Here is an 18,748-nt window from a genome sequence, read left to right as displayed (position 1 = left end):
GGGGGCTGGGGCTGGTGAGTTTGTATCGTTTTCTTTGACTGACTGTCATCCAGAAATTCAGAAATGGCCTGAAATATTTATATCAGAGTGAAGGGAGAGATTTTTCCCCCTTCACAGAAATTCAGTGAGGCTGGAGACATCTGCTTTAGTTGTGGTTCAGAGTTGCAGATGATGGTGGGGTTTATGATGCTGTGGCCAAATCTCAGTATCAGGCAAAAATTATAAAAGGAAAACTTGGTGACACTTGGCCAAAGACAGGAAATAAAATAGATTTTAGACTTTGGATATACTACAGTTTTGCTCATTTCATGCATCCCGAAAGTGAACAAAAGCACTTTGTTGTTTTGGTAACTGTTAGCTCAGGCTGTATTTCCCAGCAGAATTGGTGCTATTTTTAGTGTCTGTGGAAAAATACAAAAAAAGCAAGAAGAAACCAAAAGAGGATTTCTAAATTTATACAGACAATTGATTTGTGTCATTGTCAGTTTTGAGTAGATAAGAAAAATAAATTTGCATGCTAATTTGTAATAAAAATTAATTTACATTTGTCTGTTTAAAGGATAACAGTTAGGACATTTGTTCCAGAAATAGAAACACATTATTAGAAACTTCTTCTAGAAGAAGATTCATTGTCATCTAGTGGTATTTGACACAAGTTCCTCACTTGTAGAATACAGGCTCATTTTTGCCAGTTGTTGACTACTACAGCCCTTAGCTGTCTCCTTCACATTAGCGTCGTTCCTGTGGACAGGGAGTTTGGAAATGTTGTGATGAGAAAGCGCCGTGGTTCAGCTGGGACAGCTGTTTTTCCAGATCTGCGCCAAATCTGTTCTCTGTTACAGGGAAGGCTGCATTTCTGTAAACCCAGTGACAGTAAATCTGTTCTTCTGAGTCCAGACTAAGTCGTCTGATGTATGAAAGATAAAGAGGAATATTTTAATTTGTCTCATATTAACATTTTCAGCATTGGAGAAGAAATATTTTGAAGTATTATATTAACAGGACTTTTATGCAAACCTTACCTAGCTGAAAGTGCATCCATTTATCACGATCCAGCTTGATGTCAGCTTCTGTTCCAAGACAGGGCTGATGCTGGGATGATTGTGAAGTGCCTCACTGAGGGCTTTACCCCAGTGCATCGCTTCTCCATGCATTCTGCTTTATTTACAGGGACTGATTGCCTTCCTGAGATAATTCACAGGAATGTTCTCTGATTCCTTTGAAGTGTACTCTGCTGTTTATTAAAGATATGAAACTGTAATTGAGCCTCTGAGGGGCTGGGGAATACATCCCTGAGTTAAACAAGAAAAGTACTGTTGTAGCTGTAGAACCAAAGACAGCTGTATTCAAAAGCTGAACATGGGCTAAATGTGTATTTTAAAATAGGATTGCACTAGTATTACTGGGAAGCTTCTTTTTAAAAATCAGCAGGTCTCAATATTTGATTTCACATAGAGTAACCCTATAAAATCTGAATGTAACACACTGTCAGACTTAAAAAGCAAAATTATATATGTTACTTCAGAAGTGTGAACAACAGAAGCTAGTAAAATGTGAGGCACGTCGTATTTCCACTGAGAAATTTGTCTTGTTTATCGTTTATATTCGTATCTGACATGTCCAGTATGTCTGAATATATATGGCATGTTATTTTCCGTACAACTTTTTTGCATTAAATTAGTAGGCTCAGAGGCTAGCTCATCAACAATTAATGTTTCAGTTCCATTTAATTTCAATTAGTGAGTTAAGCGGAAAAAATGTTCATAATGGATCTTTCCTGATGAATTTACCTGCACTGAGCTGCTTCTCTGGCTGCCACCCGGGCAGGCACCAAGCTGGGGAGAATGGACAGGGAGTCCCTCTCCCCACAGCAGCTCCCCGGTTATCAAGGGGTTGTTGATGCAGCCCTAGGCTGGTGTCCCAGCCAGAGTGTCTGACCTTCCCCAATGCCCCCTTCATAAAACAGTTTGCTGCTAAAAGTTTCTAAGTTATTGCCTGGTTGGCTTCACATTGAAATACTTTTTGTGAATTCTGCAAAAGTCCTGGTACCATAAGACAATCTCCTTGTGAAATTTGTGGGTTTTTTTCAGAAGTCAAAGTTATTTTTAAACTGCAAAACATTTTTGCTGTCATGGAGAAGTAATTATAGGGCCCTGTTTCTTTGAAAGAAACTAGTAGAGTAAGACATTATCCAAAAGGAATACTGGTCATGTAGAACTAAGAATAGCACCTAGACTTGTTTTTTATTTATTTCACACTGAGTTAAAGAGAGAAAAACAGAAGACTCTTTCCTTTTGTGCCAATGATAATCTCTCACTCAAAAACATCAAAAATTCCCGATTCCAGAGCTATAGGAAGAAAATGGAGTTTATATGCTCACAGTTTGGCTGACCCTGTGCTGTTCAATATAGGGAATTTCGATTGTTTTAACAGGTGTACGAGTCACATGGTGGGTATTCTTATTGCATCCAATGTTCAGACTTCTCATGGAACTAATGAACAGTCCTCGTTCCCTCATGGATGTGTGTGTGCAGGATGGCACATGCTGAACTGAAATCTCCCTATAACCCTGAGGTTTCTTTTCACATTTTTTCTTCAATTCATGGCAGTAAGTTTTTTAGACTTAGTTGTGAATCGTTCAGGCTTTTTACGTCAAATACCTGCCATCTTTGTTGTGGTTATTTTATTTGAATGTAATCATCCTGGAAAAACAGCTTTTCAGCGTGTTTCTTTCAAGCGCTGCTTGCATTACAATGCCAGGCTATTGAGCTGTAATCTGTAAGAGGAAAAGACACGAGCGTAGGGGATGAAATCAGATCCTGTAGGCAGATTGCCTTCCCCACCTGTGCCTTTTGTGCTTCTGTTTTGCTCATTTTCAGCTGCAAGGCTCGGGAGTTACAGATCTCCCGTCATTTGCAGCATTTTTTTCTAACCAGCGGTACACGCTCTTGTTGACAGAAGTCTGCTTCCTTCCCTGTCGCTGTGCTGTGGAAACAGAAGGTGCCTCTTATCCCATTAGTTATCTTCAGACAGCTTTTCCTCATTGGAGAGATAAATATCATAGAGGGTTACAGGATGGTGGTAAGAACAGACTGTGCCAACGCAGCTGTCGTGGTCAGTGTGAGTTCAAACTCTGCTTCTATGGACAGAGGTTATCTGATGGTGATAAGTACAGTGTGAAAAGTACAATGTGTGCTGAGAAAAGGATGTTATTCCTCTGTCCCTTAATTCCCTTCCACAGATGCATGCAATCACTCACTGTTTAAATATTTTCATGTAGCTGCGGTGAGGATGCCTGCAATGCAGGTGGGTAAAAGATTTACAGACAATATTATGGAAGTGCAGCAGTCCCTGAAACTGCACATTTATAGTTTGGGACCTGTTCTCCTGAAATGTGTACCCATATTCCAGAACAGGTCTTCGTGAATGACAAGCAGCTCCCCTTTTCACATCATGTAAGTGCTAGTGTATAAAAGGAAAAAATAAAAGTTGTTATGGTTTTCTAGATTTCCCAAGGTATTGAGGTTGGGCTTTAGCTTGCATTCTGCAGGAATGGGAGGAATTAGCCCTGATGATACCAACTGGTACCTCCCATCGTGGAGAAAGGGCTCTCTGAGCTATTTTCATGTTGGGAAATATAATAAATAGCTAAATGTATATGGCACCAAAGAACGAGAATGATCCTAAAGCCTGAAGCAAGGTTTCCACTAGGATTGCAGCACTTATTGCAGCTCAGAAAAAAAAAAAAGGATTTAAATTTGAATGCCGGACAAGTTGTCTGGCAGCTCGCCGAGGGGTATGGACTGGAAGAGAGGAGGAAAGGGAACAAACCTGCAAACACTATCTCCTCCATTTAATCAAAACCTGGCTGCCCCATCCCCATCGAGGCCACAGTCTCTGCACCGTTATCCTCTGGAAGGGCAGCAGATACCAGGGCTGCCATCCCCACCACCACCTTTGGGACTCTCTGGGCCACCCTGACCCTGCAGCAAGCACCAGACAAAGCCCGTTGAGAGCCACCCAGGTTTTGGGAGCTGCTGCTCTTGCAGTACTTTACTTCTCTTTAAAATACACTTTGGATTTTTTACATCAGAACTAAAACAGTAATAGTAGGAAAGAACCAAAATAGTCCTGCAATAAAATTACCATCAGCAGCAGCTGTATGGACCAATTAAACTTTTAACATTTCACAGGTGTTGTCAGGAAATGCATATCATCTCCTCAGACAAATTAGCTTGCTTCTGAATTCCTGGGACTTTAATTCAAAAGCACGTTTTTAAGCCTTGAAATTGGAAGAAAAATATGAAAGCCTCTGAAATGCAAACACATATAGCACCTGATGTGCCATGACACTGAAAGCGTTCTCGAAGCTACAAACCTGGTGTCTATTTTAGTCCTTTTATTTTCTTCCCCATCCCTTCCACCTGCATGACTAAGCCAGGTGTTAAATCACCCAGGAACAGCACGGAAAATAAGGACTGTCTGCGTGGGAATTGGTCTTGGATCCAAGATGGAAATGTCTCAAGTGCACTGATATTTCCTGTCTAAAGCAGAGGCACCAGGCCTCACAGAATACCTTATATATACATATATATGTAGGTAGGTTATAATTGCAATGGGAGTCTTGTGATTTTTTCCAGGTACAAGTCCTGATTTTTAAGTTGTTAGAGTTTGCAGTAATGATGGTAAAACAGCCTCCCTCGCAGTTGTACGAGGCGGCAGCAGTTGCCAGAGCTGCAGGGCCGCAGGTAACAATGACCAGAGCTGATGTCCTCCGGCCCCAGGTAGCTTTCCCGTCCCGGTCCGGGGTTTTGTCACCCCTGGGATTACAGCTCTCCAGTACCAGCCCAAGGATAAGAAATGGGAACAGTAAAAGGAATGAGTGAAGAGAAGGTAAAAAAAAGCCATTTTTCCTCCCTCCTGTTCCTATCTCCTGCTCTGTCAGGTGAATAACGTATTAATGATACATTCTGCCCCAATTTCTTAAATAGCCTGTTAGTGTCACATGATACTTAACAGCCTGCTTTGCTTAAGGGAATTCGTTCCTGCTTCAGGAGTGGAGGAGATGCAGAAGAAGGAACCGTTTTTGTGGATTTTGCTTGTTGAGGACTGGTTTGTAGCTGGCCCCTCAGTGGGCAGGAGGCTCCCCTGGGCAGCTCCCTTCCTCCTGTGTTGTTTGGCCACGGCATCATCTCCCACCCTCTGGCCAGCTGCCGCAGAGCCTGTGGAATGGTTTTAGGGGAGCTGCATCCTCTCTTCTCACACACCTGGGCTGTGGTGTGGCGGGGGGTGGCCGGTGGCACAGGCACTGATGAACTCTTCACTTGAGGGTGATGGAGACTCTGATTTCTCCAGGTAAGTCTCTGATCTGAAAGGCAGCATCTTCCTAACTGAGGCAGCTGCCTGAATCTGGTCAGGCTTTCATGGGAAACATATCCTCAAGGGCTCTTCCTCTGCCAAATTTGCAGTCTTCTTTGCAAAACATGGAAATGCTTTTTTGGAAAAAGATCTCAATAAGTTCTAATATCAGCCAAACTGTGCTGCTGCTCCCAGACATTCATGCCCAGCCTTGCCCGTGGACACCGTGGGGCAGTAACCGGTTTTGGCTTGGCCAAAACTCACCCAGCAGATGTTTAGTGTGGAGAAATTCAGGCAAGACTGCCAAGATTTGGCAAGTCGCAATCAGGAGAACAGAGAGGATTTTCTATGATGTTGACTGTAACAGACACTTGAGCCCCTCAGGGCCGCAGTGTTAACGTGCAGAGGCCTAACAAGCAGCATGCCGTGTAATTCTTGTTGGTATAGTATGTAAATGCTGCAGCGCTGACACAGAGTCATGGGTTTCCTGCGGTATGTGTTGGCCAGAACGTGACTGTGGAGAGAGTTTTCTTATCGTTAATAAATTAATTTAATTTTGATAACTGATGTTGTGCAGCAGCTACTCTTTCTATAATGTAGCAGCAATGCTTGTTTGCAATTAACGGGTTGGAAGAAAGATGATATAACCCGCGGTTGCACCAGAACAGGTAATATACATGTCAGCAAGTAAAGCTAGACTTGATGTAAGCCTCATACTGAGCATTTTCAGCTTTAAAACTGTTAACTGTGAAAAAGCAAAGAAAAAAAGGCTTTTGTTGCATCCTCTTTGCAAAGCAGGGAGACAGAAAGCACCTCTGCAATCACAGGCCACCATAAGCAGCCCTGACTTACCTTGAATAGCTCTGTAAACTCGTGCTATCTCATTTCTGTATTTGTGCGTACTGGTGACATTCATCTGGTCTGATCCAACACTGCTCCCGCCCGCCCCTCGCCTGTCCTGCGCTTGGCCGATGTCCAGGATGCGCCGTGCAGTTCCGATTTGAACTGCAATCATCAATTAGCTGATAATCACTGTTGGTGAAATTAGATGTGCCGTTTTTAAGACAGTACAGTGAGTAGAAAGGTAGCCATTTATCATTAATATAAAGGCCTTTTTATGTGCACAAATTTTTAAACACAATCTCATAAAGAGGCTGCCATGATACCTGATTTACTGGGGCGGTAAAAATAAAGAAATTACCCCAAGTGTATATGATCTCCGCGCATCTAAATCCTTGGAGTTAATAGATGCCTTGATTAGCTCCAGTGCTTTTAAAACTTTTTTAATGACTACTTGTTCCACATTTCATTTTCTCGAAGGTGGTGAACCTCCCTTATTATTGCTATATTTCACAAGCTACCTGCAAAAATTGGGATCTTCAAAACCAAAAAGTAGCAGAGCCATGAAGAAATTTTAATCTTTGGCAGATGGCGAGGAGCATTGGTTCAGATATTCCTCTGGCAGTAAATGGGAGAAGAGCCCACACTGCACGGCTGTTAGAAACAGGCTGTGTTTAAAATGAATAGATTAATTGGGCAAGTAATGATGTATAGAACAGCTCTGTGCTAGCACGGGAACACTTGTGAATTTATTGCAAAAATTCAACCAAGCCTTAGCATATATTTTATGTTCACAGGGGTAATGGGAGAGTATGAGCCGAAAATAGAAGTGCAGTTCCCAGAAACAGTTCCATCTGCAAAAGGAACAACAGTGAAACTAGAGTGCTTTGCCTTGGGGAAGTAAGTTTTGATCCATTATTATTATTCCTCCAGCTTCTCACTTTGATAGTGCTATATGGTAGAGTTTGCAAGACTTGCCAGTCTTCACTTTCCTCAGCAGGAGTTACTTATTGCAAGCATTCATGACAGACAAGGGACTTGGGGAGCAGGGGCTTTGCTCACCGAAAAGAAACTCCCAAGGAAGAGATAAGACGTAACTTATTTTATAAAGATGTGTTTGTGCACCTCCTGTTTTGAGGTCTCATGCAACACTTAAAACATGTCTCTTGTTTCTAGAGTAAACACTGGCAACACTTCTAAAATAAAATGCAGGACTGGTAGGAAAATGGGTGTATTGTCACAGCAGAATCCAAAATTCAACTTCGTCAAAACAACATTTTTATAATACACAGTCTCTGCTTTCAAGGATGTATGAGCAGTACACCATTGGTGTATATATATGTTTATTTTTATTACATACAAGTCACCCGTAATAAAAGTATCCAGATCTTGTGCCAGAGTCTTCAGACTGACCATGTCTTCATCATCCTCAAAGCTGAAACAGTGTTAAGTTGATCAGACAAGTGCTTATCGGGACATGATGCGTAGTTTTTTCTGTGAGTCTTATTTTGCTTTCTTTTTTCTTATTTAGCCCAGTTCCTACAATTAGCTGGAGGAGAGCAGATGGGAAACAGATACCCAGAAAAGCCAGAAGACACAGATCAAGTGGACTTCTTGAAATCCCAAATTTTCAGCAAGAAGATGCTGGACTCTATGAGTGTGTAGCTGAAAATGTGAGAGGGAAAAATGTGGCACGAGGACAACTGGTATTTTATGGTAAGCAGTCTTCTTGCTTTCAGAGGATTTTATTTTATCGGGTGCAATATGCAGTAAATATTTTGTGAGAAGGTAATTTTGGGGAGTATTTTTAAAATTACTTTCTTCTACAAGCAACACATCTCAAAAAGGGTGTAATTTGAAATAAAACCTATCTGAATGGTGCATATTAACTTGAGAATCAGAGCAGTTGGAATGAAAATGCATTGCTGGAAGGATATTGGCGTTGTAATGTGCAGAAAACACTTGCAAATGGCTCATTTGCCTTCTTGTAGCTATGAGGGTAGAGCAGGTATTCTGGTGGAGCCTTTTTGTGGCTACAACTCAGGATTTATTATGGATCTGTTGCCTCAGCTTGTGTTAATAAATGTTAATTGCTTATAAGCAAGCAAGGACTGCTTTCAAGAGGGGTCAGTGGTTGCCCAGCCTGGGAGCTGGCAGAATCCTCTTCACCCAAAGGCTTTATACGCCTGTTCTTCTTATACTGAAATCAGAGCCAGTGATCTGAGCACTGTAAAAACGTAAAACTTCAGCTTCATAGGCCTTCTATCTTAAGTAGAAAATGCATTAGTGCCTTTCATCCTGATATAGGTGTCTGCCCATCCCCAAATTTCTGCTGTACACTGCTCCATCTTGCGAAGCAAATTAACTGTTTCTAGGAGCTGAACGAAGTTTGCAGGGGGGGAGTTTTACATGTTCTGAGTTACTGTGGATTTACCTGCGTAGAGGTGAGCAAGAGTTACCTGGAGGGTTTTAGAGATACAAATGGGCTGTTGGTTTCGTTCTTAGCTTCTGTTTGATATTTTTTGGAGGGCAGAAGGCTGCAGGTTACATACCCCACATGCAGATGTGCAGAGACTTCCCCACTGTCATAGAAATCTTTGTTTGGTTGCTGCCCTGTTGTCGTCTTCAGGAGCATAATAGAGTGTCGTTCTTTATGGAACTCATGGAGAGAAACTCAGTGTTTGCTCCCCCAAATGCTCCCGAGAGCCCAGCTTCTGTCAGCAGGGAAGATTGGGTTGAACTCCAGAGATGAAAAGAATGTTTTTGATTTATAGTAAATTTGCCACAGAAAAAGAGTTTGGGAGTTAACCATCCTGTCAAAACCGGATTGAATTTGGTGAGTAATGTAATTTTTTTTTCTTAAAGGCACATATAAGGATGTTTAAAAATTGGAAATATTTCTAAAAGGCATTTAATTTGGAAATCAGAACTTTTGGGGCTTCCGTTTTTTCTCCTTTTAAAATTAAGTAAAATGTAAAATGAGAAGACATTAAGGAGGAGAGAAATAGCAAGAAGATAGTAAAATCTTTCATGTTAAGGAAAGAATCCAGGGTTCATTTAAAGTATTTTTTCTTTTTTTAATTAAAAGAGCTGAAGATTTCTTTTTCTGTTCATCAGACAACGCATGTTTCTCCTGATTTTTCCCATGTGGACAGTAAATGAAAAGACTCATCAGTTTTACAGTTTTACTCAACCCACGGCCAAACCTGCCTTCCTTGCAAAGCAGTAAATCGAGCCTTTGGTGTACTCCCACCATAGCATATATTAAACGATAATCTAATTACGGTAATGAATTTACCAGTCTGGATCCCATTGCTGGAAGACTGCAGATCCTACACAAAAGCTGCCACCTTGGCTACTGCTGCTTTTCACACTCAGGATGGCATTTCAGCAAAGAAGCTCAAGATTTTTTGGGAAGAGGAATGTCCTCCTCTCTCTGTTTGTGATGCTGGGAACTATCTTTACATCTGCTTTTCTTCACGTGAGCAGAGGAGTTCCTTATGGAGAACCATTGGCCTGCCACCTCTCCTAGTTACTGGTTTTAAAGATAATTGACTAAAATATTGTCCTTGTCCTGAGGATGATGAGTTACTAGTTTATAAGTATTCAGTTTTCAAGGATAGCTTGTGCTTGGCAGCCATTTAGTACTGAAAACAGGTGTCTCTGAAAAAAAAATTGCTTTCTGTGAGCTAGGTTCTGGAGTTTCACATGGCAGCAAATTTTTTTCAGAGAAGGTGACTTACTGTAAATACTTTATACGAATAGCTGAAACAGAAAGAAAGTCATTTTCCTTAATCATTTTTCTATATAAAGCTGAGAAGTGTTATGTCATTATTGAAATAGGACTGTAATGTTGGCAGAGCTTTTCAGGCGTCTTGTGGTGGTTCAGGGCCGGTTCCCAGAGAAGGGAGCGATCTGGAGGAATGCGATAGGGGCGGTCGGACATGCCGCCTGTGTGCAGCGATGTGCTGTGTCACGACATGTGCCCTGGAGATCGCAATCTGACTCTAACGGCATGACTCCATTAAACCCAGTTATCTGTCTCTCTGCATAGAATAGAATAAAATAATTTTTTAAAAAAGAAAAAAGAAAAAAAATTAAAATCAAATTTGTCTGCTTGCTGTAGATAATCCAGCGTTGCCTCCGTTGTCAACTTTTTTCATTGCTCCTGAAAGTTGTCAGGGAAGGTTGACTTTTGCTGTATTTCATTCTTGTATCAATGTTTATTTTTTCCTCTGTTAGCATATCAGTGACACTGGAGTTGTTTGACATTCTTGTTGTAGCAGGAAAGGTTAATTAAACATGCAAGATCTGTTCTTCCTCCATTTTCTATGCTTTGAGCCTCTGCAACAGGCTGCGTTTTATTGCTCTCCAAAAGCATTTGTTCTGAGTGCTATATGTCCTACTTGATGGATAGACCTACACGATAGAAAACATGTTAATGTTAATGCAATTACAGTGACTTATACCTGTTTCCTTGACTATTAGAACTCTGAATGACATATCACTTGTTTTTTCTCTAGAAGTCTCTTGTTCTGTCGCCATACCTGTTCTGTCTGCCATTCCTAGCCAGATACCATGTACCTCAAATTATCTCCTAAGAACTAGCAAATTAAACTGCAAAACCTTTTCTTTCCCACCCTCATTCAGCAGCCGTAAATATGCATTGTGCGGCGTTCCTGACTTTGCAACTTGTTCCCCCCATGCCCCACGCCAGCTGAATCCCTGTGGCTGAGACAGGGGATATCGCTGGCGTCAGCTCGGCCCCGGCGCTGGCTGCACTGACCCTGCTGCTTCCAGCGCCTGCTTTTCCCTTGAACTTGGCAGTGAGGATCTGCCTCGCCGTCAGCTGTGTGTTTTGATGCGCAGCACTCCCATTGACCTGATTCTATTTTTAATCTGGCTGCTTATAAATTTTAAATTTGATAACACTCTGCAAGGCTAAGATTTATATCCTGAGCAAAAGGCAACACCAACATTTTTTTTTTAAATTTTTTGGCAGAAGCAGAGTAAACAGATTACCTTAACTCGCTAATTTAAAAAGAAATTGCCTTTTCATTCATAAAACCAGTATCAAGGTGATGCTTATCTATTATCATCATGGGTGTTGTTGCATTCATGTTAAGTTTAGATGCCATTTCAGGCAGATCTTTCTTTGTCAGACAGACAGTCACAACCCAAAGGTTGTCCTGAGCATAGGGCAAGAGACAACAGGCAGATGCACAAGCACAACGGACACATAAGGCACATAAGCTTTGGCTGCTTATTCCTTTCCCATGATGGACAAGAGTCTCACCACCCCTCTGCAGCTCTGCCGACATCCCTTGCCCAAGTTCTCTCTGAAGTTCTCCATACCACCACACCATCATATTGTTCTCCTGGACTTTTTACAAATTCAAATGTTGTTTTGGTTTTTTTTTTTATGCAAGGTGTGAAATGAGGTGGTTGTGCCAGTGCTTACTCCTTGAGCTCTACTTCAGTGTGTGTTCAGACTTTCCTATACTGACTCTGTCTGATGAGACAGTGCAACATCTTGATGTTCCCCCACCCCAACAACATGTGTAGTCTGAATAACAGAAGCCAGGAAAAACAGCGGCCAGTCTAGGTGAATAAGCGCATTTAATGAGTCTGGTAGCGACAGCACTGAGAAAGCAGCACTGGGGAGGATGCTTAGCTGGTCAGGCAAAGGGCACCCCAGGACTGGCACAAGTGCTTGGGGCTGGGGAGCTGCACTACCCCTGGGAATGTGTGGCTGCCAGAATTATGACCAAAAACATGCAATTTGGCATTGGGCTTTCCAGTCAGATCAACACTGTCTTACACAGCCTGGAAGAGGGGGAAAATATCCAAGTACTGGAATGGGTCGGTTTTGGCCAGCATGGATGCAAGTGCCGACTCAGCGTCACTCCAGGGTCCTCCAGCATCTCTCTTGTCTGAGCTCATCCGCCCCCTGCCCAGCACTTTGCTGGCAAGTCAAGACAAGGAGGAAAAAAAATGCAGTTAAAATGGCTTCTAAAAGTATCAGCGAAGCAGCATCCACATTAGCAGAGAGACAGGCTTATTTGTAACTAATTACAGTTCTTTGCAGCATTTTATAAGATATTCAGCAGAAGCCTTTTAATTCATTAGACTGCTTTTCAGATTAAATACTTCTCAAATCAAAGTCCCACCAGGAATTTATGCAGCTCCTTAATTTTGCAGTGAAAAGAGTCCCCGTTTAATCAGTGGACCTATGTTTTATTTGTGCAAAAGCTACTTTACGCCACTCTGTAAAAAAAAAAACAAAAAAAACCCCAAAAACACCACTCAAATGTAAATAATATAAATCATATTATGCTCTTATTATGGTTAGAAGTCTAAAAAGGAAATTTGCATAAGTGAAAATCAGAGAGTTGTATTTCTACTCCATTTAGGACCCAGATCATGAATAATTTGCTGAAAATTCACAGCCAATTGAAATAAAATGATTTTCTGGACTGATAAAAATACATGAAAATTCACATAAATAGCACAAGTATATATTATTATTAATCATAATTTGCATGCCTCACCAGAAAACCCAGTTTGCTACCTGTTAGACAGATACACGGCCAAGTATCACCTTCTAGCATCTCCGTGTTCATTTTATTTCAAGTTCTCAAACCCTCTGTTTCAGAATATTGTGCAATTTAACTCTTGGTTAACCACCACTTGGCAGCAGCCAAATTGATCCTTCCAGAAAGGGGCCATTGGCCTTGGGAGCAATTGTTTGCAGTGCCCAGTCTTGGTTGGTTACACTCACCCAGGGGAAAATCAACTGCTCAGAGGGAGGATGTCTCGACTCCTGCCTGTGGAATATATTTTTTTTCTCAGACTTTAGTGCAAGAGGGAGTAACTCTGAGTTTTGAATAATTTGCTGCCTGAGGGAAGTCTTGCATCCAGAACAAGTTTCTGCACAGAGAATGGACATGTTTCTCCTCCACTTTTCCTTTTCCAAGAGACTGCTGGAAACCTGCTTATAGAGAAATCAATTTTTAGGAGATTCAGAAAAAGTGCTCAAATTATTATAATTTCATCTTGGAAGAATAGCTCTCCAGCAGGAGAAGCAGAAATAGAAAGAGGTACGAGAAATGAAGTGTGGAGGCTACTACACATCTTCCTTACTCCCCTGGGTAGCTGCAATCTAGAGCGTCAGGGATAAAAAATAACTAAGTCCCTGAGGACTGGTCTTTATGAATGTACCTGTAATACCTGCAGTCCTTTGGTGTCCGGCATAACTGGGGAGAAAGTCATGTAATGGTGCAAAATACCATATGGAACAGGACATAAATAAAAGGTAGGGACAATTTAAGTAGTTTTTATCAACTAGGTTAGCTTCTTCAAATTTTCCTCTGTTTCTTTTCATCTGATATTTAATACTTTAGTCCCAAGCAGAACTCCCAGGCTGGGTCATCTTGGTCAGTCTTCTAGAAAGGCAGAACGGAGACATGGAGTGGTAGTATCTGGTGAACTTTCCAAAGATGCAGACAAATGGAGATCATTTCGGTGCAACAGTCAAGCAAATTACTTTGGTGGAGGATTTGCACGTCTTCAAAGTTGTATAGATTTCAAATCTTCCTTAATTGGCAGTAGAGGTCAGGAGGGATTAATAGGAGGAAAGGAAGAGGAAAAGTGATAACGTAAAAGTCTGGTTTCACATTCCTGTGATCATTGGGAAGGATAACAAACTGGGGACATACGGGTTTTGTTTACAGAAGCTGCATCCCTATTTGCACCAGGATGATGTGTGCACTTTTCCGCGCAAACCTTATACACTGGCATTCTTTGGTTTTAATTACTCATGTATTTTTGCCATCTGTTTTTCTTACTGCTTATGCTTGACTTCATGGTCTTTAGATTTTTCTGATCCTGGGTTCAGTCTCAATCTCCTTAGAATAGATATAGTAATGGACAAGTCATTCAGCCTTTCATCTGCCATTAATGACGAATTACACAGCCTGCACTAGGTCATCAGCTGCTATAAATTGGCTTAGGAACACTGAAATCAATATATACCGACCAAGAATTGGATTCTGTATATGTATTAGTACCTCATTTGCTTTAGTCTTTTTGGTTGTTTTGAACTCACAGACAATTGCAAAGTCCTAGATTTATTTCTGGTTTATTTCTTGCTTTGCTCCCGTAATTATTTGGTTTTGTAGCTCATTTCTGATGTGACGCATTGTGACCAGCTGTGTCATTTCATTTTGAAATGCCTTTTAGGACATGATTTCTGGTCCAGATTCCAGTGCCTACTTTTGCCTTTCAATTTATTACAAAGAAGGACAGACTTATTCTGAATTCTTTGGTCATAGAGAAGTAAGAGTAAATTTGGGCATACTGTGCTAATCACCTGGTTTAAGATGCTGCACCTTTGTATTGTGAAGATGATGAAAGGTAAACAGGTTTTTTTTCTAACTGGTACAATCATTTTTCTGTCACCCACCTGAGTATGAATTCTAAGTGTAATGCTTATATTTTTAAGCTTTTTCTTCCACTTTGTAGATTTAGCATATGGATTTTTCTTGCAACTGAAATGAATTCTTAATCAGCTTCCATGTAATATTCTTTCTTCAGTACCAGACTTTTCATCCAGCATGATTCCAACCAAGGACAGTAACACCTAAATACTCCTAATAGGGCCAAAATATTTCCAAACCCATCTTATTAAATAATTCCTCTTTGCCTAGCACCAATGAAATTATCTAAAGGGCTTTTTCTAGGACACCACTACCAGTCGCAAATTAAACCTTGTCATTATCTTGAATAATATCACTATGTAATGTTGTACCATGAAGCTGGTTTCATATCCTTATTTGAATTGTTTTAATTATCATGCTTGAAATCTTGTGTTACATTACCATGTCTTGATATGATCCCCAATGGAAGACTGTCAAATTTCATTATTTTATGGTAGTTCTCATTCGGTGGCTCAAACATATTTGCTGCATGAACCAACCCTTGTGTATTACTCAAGATTAAGTCAAGAGTGTGCCTGCTATTCTCTGAAATGAACTGTTGAAAGAAGAGGTTGACCTAATTAGAAAAGTCTCCCAAAGAGCAGCAGAGAACAAAGCTCCTGTGAAACAAAAGTCTCCCCTGGTTTTCACTGAGGTCTATTTTTTGACCTATTATGCTTGTTCTGTAGTTGTCTGCATTATAAATGGCTTTAGGATAGAAAGTTTAACTGGTTACAATAACCAGAGGGGGTGAAGAGTGGTGTGTGGTGCAAGGCTGTTGTACACAGAAGAGTGCCGTGACTAGTGGAGTGGCAGCTCCCAGCACCGCACCGTTAAATCTCAGCACTGCCACTTTGGGGCAGGAGTTCAGATGTGCGGCCTGCCCGGTACCGCAGGAAGACTGGGCAGGTCAAGTCTTTTTACTGTGTCGAGTGAGAATTTTCCTTATTTGGGGAGTCTGCCTGAAGTAATGATAAATACTGGATTTTCTGTCTTCCTCACATGAGAGTTATCTTTTTACATGGCATACATTTACATGCTCTAGAGCCCACCTTACCTTTCATGGGTTTTCTTGCTTTACAGGTTATTTTCAGTTGTTTTGTCTGAATTTCTTTGTTGTCACGTGGGAAATTGGTAAACCACTCAGTACTGCAAAAAAGGCAAGTGGATCTGTGTGGTTGTATACAGGTCCTTTTACAGTATCATAAGACTCTTCAAAATTACAAGTTGGATGCTGTTAGAATAGTAGATATGTAAATTCATGAGTAATTTGCAGATGTCCTTGAGCCACTGAACCCATTGCAGTTGTGCAGGCTGTCTCTGTTTGATGGAATTGTTCAAGTTCTTATCCAGATGACAGAATTGACTTTCATCTTCCTACATTTAAAAGCTTTCACTTTCATATCTCTTTAGATATAGATAATAAACAAGCTTAAACTATTACAGGAGCAGGAGGGGCAGTCAGAGAAGTAAACACTGCTTGCTTCTCCTTGCCAGCTACTTCTTTTGATTCTGCATTGTCATTACATTCAGTTCTCCTTTCTGCTTTCTTTGCAAGTCCCTTGCAGTTAAGATGCTGTGCAAAATTCTTCGTCTTTCTTCTGTGCTTTGTAGGCACCTGAGAAGGGAAATGTGTGGCGTGGTAGGTGTGGGATTATGGACGCATCTGTCACGGCCTGAACATGGTTTTAAAAGTCTTGAACTTATCATTTTGATATTATATTTTTTTAACTTACCCTTTCAGAACTTTCTCTGGCCCCTGTCCTTGTATATAAATTGTTACCTGCCTTTGAGTAACCCTATTTTTTTTTTTTTAATCTGCTTACATGGGAAAAAGTATTAACCAGGTTCTTGGAGACCTCTGCTGGTAATCTATTCCTACATAGTCTCTCGGATTTTCTTATGTCAAAATAGGGCAAATGACCATTAAGAAAATCTGAACTCACTCTCTTTTTTTAGTGGGACTTTCTGAAAAGTATTGTAGATATATCTAGACTGATGGGGTTTGTGAAGGTAACATATGAAAGTCAGAGGTTTTCTATGGTCTCCAAAAACATGTGGCAATTTAGGCAAAATATGATTTGCATGTGGCATCTGGCTAAACTTAAACTGTATTGGAAAAAACAAACAAACAAAAAACCTCTGGTAAACGTACGTGAAACACAACTAAAAATATAATCTTACTACGTGCCTGAAAACTGCCAGTGCCAGTTTTCACCAGATTCTGCCAAAATATATCTCCGGTATCTGCTTCTAGACTTTCTAGGTTTGTTCAATGTCATTAAAAGAATTACTGAGACCAAAGATTTCTCATACGTATGGAAGATGTTCCTGTGTCAGTACTTGCAGCTATGGCCCTAATGTAAGAAAAGACTGAGAATTTGGACCTGAAGTAGTGCCTAGAACCATGCAGGCCTAAATTACAGGAATAAGCTTAATTTCAGTGCAGAGGTAGCTCTAAGTTACAAATTTTGAAGCTGGATGCTAAATTTTAGAGCTTTGAAGCTGAAGTCATATAGATCCTTAAGAAGAAAATGTCCCTGTTTGAAGGACCAGGGGTCTAACAGTGCCATTTATTCCACTGGGGCAGCATGTGAACTGTCACTTTGTTTGTCTGCAATGATCAGGGTTTCTGCAGCTGGTCTTTTGCAGTAAGTGTTCTTATTAAAAATAAAATGAAAACAGGTTATTATCTTGCACCTGCCACCTTCAGAAAGCAGAACTGGACCCAGGGCAAAAAATCTTTAGCATTATTAAGCATTTTATTTAATCCAACTCTTAAATCTGCTATAAAGAAAGAAATGTCCATTTCCTTGCACCGAGAGAGTGTGCTGTTGCTTACAGACATGAGACTTTACTCATTACTTCTGCATTGCAGCTCAGCCCAACTGGATTCAGAAAATCAGTGATGCACACGTGGCCATCGAGGAGAGCGTGGCCTGGGAATGCCGAGCGAGCGGGAGACCAAAGCCCTCGTACCGCTGGCTGAAGGATGGGGAGCCGCTTGTGCCCCAGGTAAGTACCGCTGGAGCCCTTCAGTGGGGATGATGGTTGCAGTTTATGATGTTCAGGTGAACTTCAGCTGCTAATGAAACCTTAGAGTTTCTGCTGATCTCTTATGGCGTTCTTGCTCCTCCTGCCAAGCTGTGTCCCTGTGCAGATGACCAAGAGCATGACGTGCCGTTGCTGGGGACACAAAGAGCTGCCCAAGGACTGGTGATGTGCAGGAGGTGGGGACATGCACTCCCTCCCACTGCCCTGTCTGCCCAGCCTCTTGCTGGAGGAGCATCGCTCAGTCCCAGAATCCCCCTGTTAAAACCACAAACCAAAACAAGCCACCAAAGCATTGGTTTCATGGCAGCTGGCATGTTTCTCCCTTCACTTATTGTGAAAGAATATGGCATCTCAGATTTTATCAAACCCTGACAAAGACTGCACAAGTATTAAATTTCCACCCTACAGCCAAGTAGAAAGCCAATAGCTCTTTCTGTTACTATTTTTTCAAATGGTGAAACTCTTGGGGAGGGAGGGAACACTTTGCTGTACTTATTAAAATTGATAACAGAGCTCCATATCCTTAGGCTGACTAATGACACCCTGGTCTTTTGTTCCACATGCTAATTTTACTTGCCTCACGCTGGTCACTAGCAGATGGTCTTGTACTTAAATCGCGTTAGTGGCTGATAGGAAGTAAAGGATCATTAAATTATTAACATCTCTATTGTTTTCAGTAAACTGCAGAGGATTTTAAGTATTTCTGTGATAGCTGACAACCAGTCTTACTAACCTTCATTGCCATATAAACTCCTAATACCATTGTTTTAAATATTTTAAAGAATACAGTTAGCTGTGATATGCCACCATGGAACAGAAGTGCATTTTTTTGATTCAAGCTTGTCTACTTGAAAGGGATATTAATCTAAATGGTTTGGGTATTAAATCAATAAGAAGTCAAGGGAAGGTCCTCCAATTTAAATTGTGTTTACCAACTAATGTATTGGTTTTGCCATTTAGTATCTAACCTGACATAAATTTGTCTGGCAAACAAATAGATTGAAGCATGCAAATTCTTC

The 18,748-nt window shown here is 41.0% G+C and overlaps 1 protein-coding gene across 1 annotated transcript in view; it reads left to right on the top strand.

Annotated features, from left to right (window-relative positions):
* LOC135992861 (contactin-4) overlaps positions 1 to 18,748 on the top strand; it is a 161,764-nt gene that overhangs the window by 81,770 nt on the left and 61,246 nt on the right. Inside the window, exons 6-8 of the mRNA XM_065642267.1 lie at positions 6,996 to 7,098; positions 7,730 to 7,914; positions 17,554 to 17,690. Coding sequence (XP_065498339.1) covers positions 6,996 to 7,098; positions 7,730 to 7,914; positions 17,554 to 17,690 — 425 coding nt within the window. The remainder of the gene's footprint in view (positions 1 to 6,995; positions 7,099 to 7,729; positions 7,915 to 17,553; positions 17,691 to 18,748) is intronic.

The sequence above is a fragment of the Caloenas nicobarica genome, chromosome 11 (genome assembly GCF_036013445.1).
Source record: "Caloenas nicobarica isolate bCalNic1 chromosome 11, bCalNic1.hap1, whole genome shotgun sequence".
Classification (NCBI taxonomy): Eukaryota; Metazoa; Chordata; class Aves; order Columbiformes; family Columbidae; genus Caloenas; species Caloenas nicobarica.
Note: the sequence above shows the minus strand (reverse complement) of the source record. Positions and strands in the feature narration are given on the sequence as shown.